Source organism: Protopterus annectens, chromosome 3.part1 (assembly GCF_019279795.1).
Source record: "Protopterus annectens isolate FY-2018-M chromosome 3.part1, PAN1.0, whole genome shotgun sequence".
NCBI classification, from domain to species: domain Eukaryota; kingdom Metazoa; phylum Chordata; order Ceratodontiformes; family Protopteridae; genus Protopterus; species Protopterus annectens.
In genome coordinates, this window is record NC_056732.1 from 383,131,702 (window position 1) to 383,143,806 (window position 12,105).

At 45.2% G+C, this 12,105-nt stretch overlaps 1 protein-coding gene across 2 annotated transcripts in view; it reads left to right on the top strand.

Moving 5' to 3' along the window:
* LOC122798139 (cytochrome c) overlaps window positions 1-12,105 on the top strand; it is a 30,632-nt gene that overhangs the window by 12,172 nt on the left and 6,355 nt on the right. The window contains exon 2 of one of the 2 annotated variants that reach the window (XM_044066851.1): window positions 2,064-2,240. In XM_044066851.1, coding sequence (XP_043922786.1) covers window positions 2,072-2,240 — 169 coding nt within the window. In that variant the 5' untranslated portion in view covers window positions 2,064-2,071. The remainder of the gene's footprint in view (window positions 1-2,063; window positions 2,241-12,105) is intronic. The other variant, XM_044066852.1, reaches the window with a different exon arrangement.

Here is a 12,105-nt window from a genome sequence, read left to right on the forward strand (position 1 = left end):
CTTTGTTCATTAGGTGGTGGATGGTGTTAGTGAAGGTTAGGGCAGTGCTGGTACTGTGCTTAGGCCTGAAACCATGCTGGGAGTTGGAAAGGAGGTTAAGGAAGAAGTTTGAGCTGGTTGTGGATTCATGCTAGGAGGGAAAGTATGGCTATAAGATGAAAGCTGGTTTGGAGGGGCCACGTTTGTGGAGGGATGAGATTTTCCATATTAGTGGAATATATTGTTTAATAGAACAGTTGATCAGGATTGAAATGGAGTATGCAATTGAAGGGGCTGCAAGTTATAGAAATTCATTAGGGTTTTTGCAGCTGTGCAGCATGGTTTGAGTTTGGGCAGGAGTTGTGTACTTTGTATGGGGGAGAAGGAGAAAGGGCTGTGATTCTCTATGGCTGGGGTGGGGACAGGGAGTGTCTGGATTGGTTGGTTATCTAGAAGGGAGGTGATGGTGTTGATGAAGTGGGTGTTTAGGAGAGGGTCATTTGAGGTAGCGGGGGGGGGGTAGATGTATGTTTTGTGTTTAGGAGCTGGTTGATGGAAAGCCAGAATCACGTCTCAATAGTTTGGTTTCATTGGTTAGCCACAGGGAGGGGTTTGGTCCTAGTACTAACTTTTCTGGTGGGGGCTAGATTGAGAATTGAGGAAGGTTTCATTGAAGTACTCAACAGCCGCCTCTAATTTTACATTGTTGTAGTGGATGGTTAAAAGTAGTGGGGGAGAATTTTTCTTGGAAGTGATGTGTTTATAGTGAATGTTGCTTTGGGTATACACACGTTTGCTGTAAAAGGTTGGATAGTGGTCACTGAGGGAGTCTGGTAGGCACCCAGCTAAGAAGCCTAGGTTTGGTTTGGTAGGATCCAGTCTAATGTTGATTGCTTGTTAAAACGTTTCAGTACGAGTTGGGCTCTCTAATCTCCAACTTCACCCAAACAAAGTTGGATGGGTTATCAGTAGTGCAGGAGTGCCAATCTAAATTGAAGTCACCAAGAACAATAGTTTCTTGGGTGAATTTAGTAGCTGCCCAGGATAGTAGGTTTTCAGTAGTGGGAAAGGTTATTGCTGGGTGGGAGAGGTGGCGATTTGTTGGGGTTGCTTATTTAATATTTCAGAGTTGGATAGATCGGGAGGAGTATAGCTTAGTTGGGCTACATTTGGGGGTGTTTTAAAACAACTGCAGTGCCACCTCCACATTTGTCTGCTCTTATGTTATAGCCTACTGTTTAGAATTTCACTTTCGTTAATGTGGGCCTTTAACCAGGTTTCTGGTATCTGGGTATTGTGGAACTCTCTAGTCTTTATGATGCGACAGAGGTTGAAGTATAACAGAAGTAGATCTGAGTTGAAGGCTTTTTTTGGGTGGGGGGTAGTAGGTATGTGTGAAATACAGTACAGGTGGTGGAAATGAGGCTTGTGAAGATGGTATGTGTTGTGTATAGTTATGAACTACATAAGATGGTAGAATTGATCATTGGCTGCTTTATCCTCTCAGGAAAAACCGTAGCAGCACAATGCATGTTCCAAGATTCAGTGGCTCAGGCACAGTGCTTCTGCTTTGGTCTGGTTTAAACTGAGGATGGCTTAAGTCAAGCATTGAGATTCCATACTGAAATACTTTTATGCTTATGTTTTCTTGTTATTCTCAACTCATTTCAGAATGCTAATTATAAGTGTTTTGCCAGAACTGATATCCATGTGGTTTTGTGGAAGGCAGGCAAACATCTGACATCAATAGAACCGTGATCTAGAGGGAAGTGAGTTAAGTCTGGTGGGTTGTGATGCAGAGAGCTTTCAGTAGTTAGATGGACTCGAGTAGGGCAATGGTTGTTTGCATTCTGGTAGAATGCTGATTAGGGGATTTTATAAAGGGTTAAGCTGGGGAAATAAGCCGGAGGTGTCCTCTTCGCTCTTATTTTCTTTGCTAGTGGCTCTAAAATAAAGGGACTCAAATTTAAGAATGTAACTGGTGTGGTAAAGTGTTGTGAACATTGACAATTACTGTTCCATATCTCATTTGTCTCTAAGCATTACAAGCTTCATGGCTAACTACTGAAATGTTTCTTTTTTAGCAGATAACATGGGTGATTTTGAAAAAGGCAAGAAGATCTTCGTTCAGAAATGTGCTCAGTGTCATACTGTTGAAAAGGGTGGAAAACACAAGACTGGTCCCAATTTGCATGGCCTCTTTGGACGAAAAACAGGTCAAGCTGAAGGTTTTTCTTATACAGATGCCAATAAGAATAAAGGTATGCGATTTAGTATTAGTGTGACTGCATTGTTTGGAGGTGGAATAGTAATATAGCTGACCACTTGCACCTTGTCCAATTCTGTATTTAACTTCATATGCAATGGGGCATCAGTTTTATGTTTAGTGAACCGTTTGAGGTAGTGTTTAAAATAAGAACAAAGATTAAATTCTGCTCTTGCAGACTGTTCTCAGGCTATCTGCTTTTGGAAGTCTGGCAGATTGCACAGATTGCAGGCATTGTGGACTAAAGATATCTGTAAGATGTGCCAAGTTTGCAATGTCTAATGTGGTTCTCTTAAAATTGAGAACTAGTTCCATTGACAGCAAATATAGTATTGCATTGTCATTATGGTGGTGGTGCTGCAGTAGTGCTGTCGCCTCACAGTAAGACGCTGTCCGGTTCAATTCTCAGCTAGAGTGTCTTATGCGTGGAGACGTGCATGAATGGGCGTACCTTCATTGAAGGTTGTGCGTCGGGGCTGGTAACTCTGCACGTAAAAATCAACTACCAATCATTAGTTCCGCTGTGGCGACCCCTAACCGGGAAAAGCCGAAAGACACCAACATCATTGTCATTGCTTATGTGAGCAAACTCTTTCTATATGTGTGACTTGGTAGACTGCGCAGTACACACAGTTTTGTAAATATGCCAGTCTGGTTCAAGTCCATGCCCTACATGGCTAATGCTACTCCTGCAAAGGCTAAAATGCATATTTATCTCTTGTATCATTTGGCGCAGTGTTTGAGAATTGCCCCAGACTAAGTGGTGTTTTGGGGGGTTGCATCCTTTTAATTTCAGCTGAAATCTCCCAAGTTGAATTTGCGTTTTCCTCTTGGGCTTTTGTGAATCGCATATGCATGTTTACTAAGTGCACCTTTCATCTCCTACATTTTTCCTTGATGTTGGCTTGTCAATACATTTCTTTAAGACTTTTCTGTTTTGCTAAATCTAGAAAAATTGGCATGATAGACATATGTCTATGTACATTAAATCTGCAAACCTGCATGAATGTGCTTTACGTTTGAGTAATGTCTGATTTTTGCCAGTTGAAACTTGTTTTGAAGCACAGTTCAACTGCTTTAAGCATTTGTCCAAAACAATGCACACATGGGTTCCCTGAATCTTTGGATGTACTTTAAAGGAACTGGTTTTGTTTGGTGCCACTTTTTTTTGCTTGTGTGGTACATGCATTTTTGTAGAAACTCTTGTATTACTTAAATGCCTCTGCCAGTTCACTGCATGTTTAAATCCAATTTTTAACTCTTGCATCACTTGTTCATAGGTAGATGTCCTTCAAGAATGCAACTGCAGTCCTGACATATGGGTTGTCCTGCCTCAGGCAGCCCCTCGGTCGGCCAGATTCCAAAGTCTGGGTCCGGCGTCGGCTGTTGTCGTTTCTTCCCCGACGTCAGAGCGGCTGGGGTATAAAATCATCAGCCGACGCCATCTTCCCCAGTCTTTCTTGCTGCGCAGTGCCAAAAGCAGAAGCAGTTCGCAAGTGCCGGTCTGCCAGCTCCTGTGTTTTCAGTTACCGAAGTCATCAAAAAGCTAAGTACCCCGTTGGGGAACATTTTCTCACCTCAGCCGATGTCAGATATATCTGCAAAAGTTAATAATTGTTTGTCTTGTGGTAAACAAATACCTCATAAGGACTTCCATTCTTACTGCCTTCCCTGCCTGGGCCCAGACCACGACGTCTCTGCCTGTGCTTGCTTCAATAAGCGCACACTTAGGCGCCGGGCAGAATTTGCTGAAGACTTTTTTGGGGAAAATTACTCCTATATCGTGCCGTCGGAAGTTCCGACTGCACATGTTTCCAAAAAACGGAAGGACCGGGACCGACCTTCGTGGCCCACAACTTCCACAGACACCATGCCTAAGCCTACCGCAAGTGTATGTGTCTCTTCGGAGGCGGTAATTCAACCGCTCCAGGTCGACGACACCGTTTTACCACACACTACGGTCCCGGAGGCTTCCTCTGTGCCGGTTGTTGTTTTCCCTCCTGAAACCGAAGCCCAAGATTTGCCTGACACCATACCAGTGGACAAAGTTACTCCAGCACGTGGGACAGCTAGGCCTCCTGTGCCTATGTCCATCAAGTCTCATCCTCCCACTTCGGATAAACAGATCATGACTTTAGCTGCAGATCTAATTTCTTTAATCAGGGGCTCTCAGGCTCATCCAGACAGAGGTCCTCAGCCGCCTTCAGACAAAAGGCCTAGGGTTGAGCAGACACACCCTTTCTTCAGATGAAGCCTCTGGTGAGTCAGTCTTTTCAGATTCCCAGGAAGAACCCTTCCCGGCCTACGAGGATTCTGATACAGATGAATCCATTCCCTCTGCCTCTCCTCCTGAGGATATTTCTTTCGCGGAAATTCTCCACTCCATGAGAGAGCATTTTCAGTGGCAGGGCCAGGATTTCTCTGACTCCAGGAAAAGGCTTCGGACCTTCCTTAAGTTACCCCAGCACAGGCCTTTAGCTATTCCCCCAGTGTTAGATGTATTGGATGATGTGTACTCCAGACTCCAGTACTTCTCCTGATTCTCTCCCTCCTGCTCCTGTCAAGCCAGACAGATATTACAGGGTTCCTGAAGCTCATAAGCATCTCTTTAAGGCCCACTCTGTTGATCTAGACACTATTTCTCAGGGGCCCAAAGGAGTGGCCACTTCCACGACCAGGAGTCCTTTGCCCGCAGACAGGGAATCTAGGTCCCTGGAGAGGTGGGGTAAGAAAGTTTATACCTCTACCACCCTTGCCATAAGGGCTCTTAACTGTCTCTTTCATATGTTTCAGTATCAAGATTTTCTGATGGATGATTTGCAGAAAGTTAGCCTCTCCTGAGCCTTTAGATAGAAAGGATTTGCAGGATTTGGTTCATAATACTCGGCAGGTTAGCAATCATTTTCTTCAGTGTGGTTATGATGCATTGGAAGCTTCATGTAGGGCAGCTGTGACAGGGGCCGTCATACGTAGGCATGCTTGGTTGAAAGAACAGTCATTGCCAGATCATGTTAAAGTAAAGCTTCTAGATGCACCTCTGGAAAAAGATAGCTTATTTGGTGCTAATGCACAGGGTGTGTTGAAATCAATTGGGGAAAAGGCTAAATCAGTACAGTCAAAGATTTCCTCCAGGTTCAGCCACCAAGGTTCAGCAGGAATTGGCCTTCAAAGAATTGGTCCTTTCCAGACACTGACAAGTTTCAAAGGGGAAAAAGCAGGCGTGCTTGAGGTAGAGGGTAATACCGAGGCTCCTACAGGGGCCGCCAATGGCAACCAACTAATCAGAGAAGTGGCGCAGGGAACTTCTACTGCTCCACAGGGACAATCACAATTACTTGACTTTGACACCACCGACCAAGACTCATAGAGAAGCTCCTTTAGGCGGAAAGTTATCATTATTTTCAAAAAATTGGCACGTTTTTACAAAGGACGGATGGATTTTGAACATAATAGACAAAGGTTACAGGTTCCACTTCCATACCTTACCAGCAAGGCATGCCAAACCTGCCACACAATCAAAGGGCAGAGGCACTCATACAAGTTTCAAAGCTGCTACAAATCAAAGCAATAGAAAAGGTTCCTCCTCAGGAACAAGGCCAGGGATTCTACTCAAGACTTTTCGTTGTTCCAAGAAAAGCAATGGAGACCTATACTGGACTTGTCCGCTCTAAACACCTTTCTCATTGTGCCAAAATTCAAAGTGCTGACGTTACAGCAACTTCTTCCCATGCTGGGCAATGGGTCTTGGCTGGTTACTCTGGACCTCAAGGAGGCATACCTGCATGTCCCAATCAGACACAGTTGCAGAAGATACCTCAGATTTCTTGCAGGGTCAGAGCATTATCAATTCTCAGCATTGCCGTTTGGCTTATCTACTGCGCCCAGAGTATTCACGAAATGCCTGGCATCAGTAATTGCACATTGCAGACTCCAGGGGATACAAATTTACCCTTACCTGGACTGCCGGACAGCAAACAAGCCTTGATAAGAAACTTGGACTATGTCATACACTTACTACAGGCTTTGGGATACACAGTCAACATTCAAAAATCAAGACTACTGCCATCCCAACAAATAATTTTTCTAGGAGCCAAACTGGACACAAACTTACAATTACCAGATTACTTCAAAAGCCTAGCAAAGCTCACCCAGATGACTGCAAGGAAAATCCTGCAGGCCCTGGGTTTCATGGCATCTTGCATTCTTCTGATTCCACTGGCAAGACTACACATGAGAACTACAATGGTACCTAAAAAGTTTATGGTCTCAACACAGCCACAACTTAGAAGAAATTATACCACTCATTCCATGTCTTCAAAAGGAATTTTTGTGGTGGGCACAAGCAAGTCAATTAAACAAAGGCATGTCTTTCAACAAACCTCAAGCAAGTCAAACCATTACAACAGATGCCTCAGATCATGGATGGGGACGCACATGGAAGGCAGATGCATGCAAGGGCAATGGGCTCCCTGGGATATGCATCTGCACATAAATCAAAAAGAGATGTTGGCAGTGATTCATGCAATCGAGGCCTTCAGAAAATTTCTTCAGCAAGGTCATCTGCTAATAGACAGACAACACCACTGTCATGTGGTACATAAACAGGGAGGCACTCATTCTTACCCCCTCTGCAGACCAACAATGACTCTTTGGGAAAAGGCCCTGAAACGGAACCTACAGTTGCAATCCCAGTTTGTTCCAGGCAAGGACAATGTTCTGGCGGACAGTCTAAGCAGAAACATTTTGGACCCGCACGAATGGATGCTGCATCCAGACATTTTTTCGCAAATAACTCATGTGTGGGGAAGGCCGGACATTGATCTCTTTGCCTCTCACCTCAATCTTCATCTGAAGTTCTGTTCGAGGACACACCATCCTCAAGCCTGGAGAATGGATGCTCTCTCCTTCAGCTGGAATTCTGACAATCTACGCATTCCCACCTCTACCATTAATGACCAAGGTGTTACTGAAGATCAAAGCAGAGCCAACCGAAAGGTATTTTGATAGCTCCAGACTGGCCAAGGCAGCACTGGTATCCATTACTAAGGAGCATATCTCGCACCAAGCCGTGGCCCCTCCCTTAATGGCCTCTGCTTCTAACTCGGCACAATTACAGGACTGTTCATCCCAACCTGCAAACATTGCAGCTGACAGCTTGGAGGATTCCATGACTTCTTCTACCCATATCTCTCTCTCCAAAAAAGTTCGAGATCCTACTGGAAGCACGCAGACCTTCCACCAGAAAAACTTATTCAGCCAAATGGAAGAGATTCATCACCTGGAATGCCAACAAGGGTCAGGATGTATCAGTAATAAACATGCCACAGATACTAGAATACTTGGCAGAAATGCTTCATAGTGGCCTTTCATATTCTTCCATAAAAATACACGCTTCAGCAATCTCAGCAAAATACAACTGTGATCCACCTGTGGTTTTCACATCTTTTGCTAAGACAGTTTCTAAGAGGGATAAAGAATATCAAACCTCCCAGGAAACCACCAGTGCCTGCATGGGACCTCAACTTCGTCTTGGAAAAATTAACTCTTCCTCCTTTTGAGCCAGCAGCATCTTCAAAGATGCAATTTCTCTCCTGGAAAACAGTTTTCCTGTTGGCAGTTACCTCAGCAAGAAGAGTCTCTGAGATACAGGCCCTCATGGCAGTACCTCCATTCCTCATTTTTCATCAGGACAGAGTTTCTTTAAGAACCAATCCTTCATTCATGCCAAAAGTGATATCCAGGGTGTCTCTAAATCAAGCAATTCACCTGCCTACTTTCTTTCCCAATCCTCAAAATAAAGGAGAAAAGCTGCTGCACACTTTGGACATACACAGACAATTACGCTACTACTTGGACAGAACAAAGGCCAACAGAAAGTCTGACTAACTATTTGTAGCTTACGCTGCTGGAGTGCAAGGAAAGGCAATTTCCAAGCAAACAATTTCAAAATGGATTGGACACTGCATCAGATTCTGTTATTCTTTCCATGGAAAAGGTGTGCCAGCCAATATCAGGCCACACTCCACCAGAGCTATAGCCACCTCCACAGCCTTTCTAAGAGGGGTGGCTACAAAGGACATTCTAGAAGCTGCTACATGGAGCTCTGTGCATACATTTTCCAAACACTACAACCTGCCTTTATACTCCAGATCCCAAGCAGGCTTTGCTTCGGCAGTCCTGCAGGGTATTTTAGCTACACCATCTTTTTCTTAGATTCTACCACCCCCAGCTTGGCTATGGTATTCAACCCATATGTCAGGACTGCAGTTGCATTCTTGAAGGACAATGGTACAGTTTTGTACCTACCATAAATGTAGATGTCCGATAGATAATGCAACTGCAGTCAGGTTTACCCTCCCTCCTACCCCTCAGTAATTTACCTTTTTGGGTCCACTACCCCTTTTCCAACTTAGCTGGGGATAGCTTTTATGGTGCATCTGTTTATTACTATTATGCATGTCTGGAATTTTATGCATTTTCTAAATTAGCCTCCCTTAGGGGGCACCTGGCATCTGGGGCAAGAAACACTGAAGAAGATGGCGTCGGCTGATTTTATACCCCAGCCGCTCTGATGTCGGGGAAGAAGCGACAACAGCCGATGTCGGGCCCAGACTTTGGAATCCGGCCGACCGAGGGGCTGCCTGAGGCAGGACCACCCATATGTCAGGACTGCAGTTGCATATCTATCAGACATCTACATTTATGGTAGGTACAAAACTGTACTTTACTAGGCTATTTGCCCAAAGGCATTTATAAGCCTAGCAGGAATGTGTTGGCTTTCGCCTTTCCCTTAGATTGGTTCCCCGTGCCTCTCCAGCAGAGCCATTGAAGTGATCCCTGGGGTAAACTTTGTTTCCCATCACTCATCAAGGTTTCTCTTGAGGGTTAGCGAGGAGCTCTTCTAATGTAGATTGGAATCTTGTTCGAGCATGGGAAGTCTCTGGGACAGGAATCTATTCCTCCAGCACATCCTATTGTGGTGAGGTTTAGGTCCCTGGAGTGTGTGGCTCGAGGGGATATGGTTTTCTTTAGGTGGAGCATGTCCATGAATTCTAGGTTGGACGTGGCCTTGTATGTCAAAGGTCACCTCTGAGTAGGTGGTGTGTAGGCCTTGATGGACATAGGCACAGGAGTACAGCTGGAGTTTCTTCAGTCAAGCTGCATAGGGCATCTGCTTGAGCCAGTAATCCTCTTGGTGAGGTACTTCTGTGGTCTTTCCAGTTGTTGCAGGTGTCTTGTAAGGTACATCCCAAATGGGGCATTGTACTCTGATGGGTGATGCGTAGACAGGCCCAATGACCTCTTTCGATCTGGATGCAAACCCTTTTGTGATTAGGTGGGTCACATAGAAGGATTTTCTAACCACTTTGGCAATGTCATCATCAAAGGAGAGGTTACTATCTGCGTGGGTCCTCCGATCCCTTATTACGTCTTCCGTATTTAGGGGGCTACCACCTATGTGATAGTTTGTGGGCACTTTGTTTTTTCCAAAGGGGATGACTATGCACTTTTTGGCATTTAGCTTGAGGCCATGGTTTTGACACCAGATATGTCTCAGTGAGACCCTTTTGGAGGATGTCAGTCAGCCGGAAAGTCCATTATAGCCACTAGATTGCAGAACTTGGTCAGCCATAGTAGTCCTGTGCTTGCCTGTACCTCTGAGAAGTATATGCCGAACAGGAGGGGTCCTAGGAGTGAGCCCTGGGGAACTTCAGTTGTAGCAGGTTTAGTCTGACCCAGCTCCCGCAACTCTTACCGTGTGGGTTATGTCCGTGAGCCAGTTGGCAACCCATCTCGTGACGTAGGGGTTTGTTCAGGCTGGTGAGCTTGTCTATAATACCTGAGTGGGAAATGGTGTTGAAGGCCTTTGCGTGGTCTAGGTAGGCTGTGTGGACCACCTTTCCCTAGTCTAACTGTCTCAAAGAAGTCCACCAGGTTTAGGAGGCATGATCTGCCCTTAACAAAGCGAAACTGGGTAGGGTCCAGTGTTTGGAGGTTCCCAATGTCTCTGTTAATGAGATCCATGATGATGCGCTGCATAGCTTTGCAGACCAAGCTAGTCAGGCTTATAGGGCGATAGTTCCCAGGGTCTGTTGTGGCTCCACCTTTGTGGAGCGGAATAACCATTGCTGTGTGCCACTCTGGGCATATAGCCTGTGGAGAGGCTGAGTTTAAACTGTGCATTTAGGTGAGGGGTTAGTTCATCTTTGTGCTCATGTAGGACACTGTTCCATTGATGCTGTGTTTTTGGCTTTGTAGAGGGCTGGCTAACCAGAGTGTGATTTCGGGGGCACTGCATTCTTCTGATATAGTTATGGGCCCTTTTGGGGTGAGAGGGGGTGAAGTTTGCACTGAACCTGTCTGCTAGGATGTTGGCTAGATCAGTCGGTTCAGTGTATTTTGTGCCATTCTGCACTAATTCCAAGCATATCTGAGAATTGCCACTTAGATTCTTGACAGCTAAAGAATGCCGTGTGGGTATATTTGGAGTCCATGGCGATCTTTCTTTCCAAGTTAGCCTTGGATGATTTTATGAGGGAATGTAGTTTCTTGCTGATACTGATCAGGGATGTCTTCCCTTCTTGGGATTTTATTCTTTTCTGTACTAATTTCCTCCTCCTGTTGTATAGCTTGTTTATGGCAGGGGTCCACCAGACTGGTTTCCTCTTCTTGGAGGAGAGAGTCTTGGTTTTGTTTGGATTAGCACAATCCATGCAGTCTTCTAGGTGCCCGTAGAGTGCATTAGTAAAGGATTTTGCAGCTTGGATAGCGTTATCCTTTAGCATGGGGGCTTTGAAGCTTCCCACCTCAGTCTTAAGTAACACGGAGTTTGCTTTTGAAAAGTTTTTCACGGTGGTTTCTTTGACTGGGGGTGGTGGAATGTGGATATCCAGAGTGATTAGTTTGTCAGATCTAACCAATGAGGGGTTGACGTCCGGTGTGGAACACTGTCGCCCATGTTGATGACCAGGTCCAATATGTCACCTCTGGTGGGGGTGTTGACCAGTTGATCCAGGCCATTTGAGTTTATAAATTCTAGGAAATGTTGGGCAAGGAAGTTTGTACTTGAGTACTCCCAGTTAATGTTTGGGTAATTGAAATCACCTAATATCAGGGTGTTTGGTAGGACCTTTGTTTCCAAATGTTTCCAGGAATGTGGAGTGGGGGTCCTGGAAGACATGGTGGGTGATCTTTAGCAAGCTATTTGAATAGCAGTTTGGCCCGTTGTTAGTTGCACTTGATCTCTGAAGCATTGTGCTGTGCAACTAAACTGGAGGTGTGGGTATCCTTGATGAATATGGATACTCCCCCCGCCCGCCTTTTCTCTTTTGATCCGGGTTTTGTGGCCGAAATGTATGGTATGAGTTGTAGCCTGGTAGTGCTGTGGTGCTTTCTGGATCTTTAAACCAGGTTTCTGTTACTGCACATATATCTATTTTCTCCATACTGAGGAGTGCCTCGAGTGCATGCATTTTGAGGTTTAGACTTCTGGCATTAAGTAGCATTACCCTCCGTTTTTTGTTGATGCTACTTAATGCCAGAAGTCTAAACCTCAAAATGCATGCACTCGAGGCACTCCTCAGTATGGAGAAAATTGATAAATGTGCAATAACAGAAACCTAGTTTAAGGCTCCAGAGAGCACCCCAGCACTACCAGGCTACAACTCGTACCATACATTTCAGCCATAAAACCCGGATCGAAATAGAAAAGGCGGGGGGAGTATCCATATTCATCAAGGATACCCACACCAACTGCGGTGGTGGTGCTGCGGTAGCGTTGTTGCCTCACAGCAAGACTATGTCCTGTTCGATTCCCAGCTAAAGCGTAGCCTGTGTGGAGACGGGCGTGAATGGGCTTA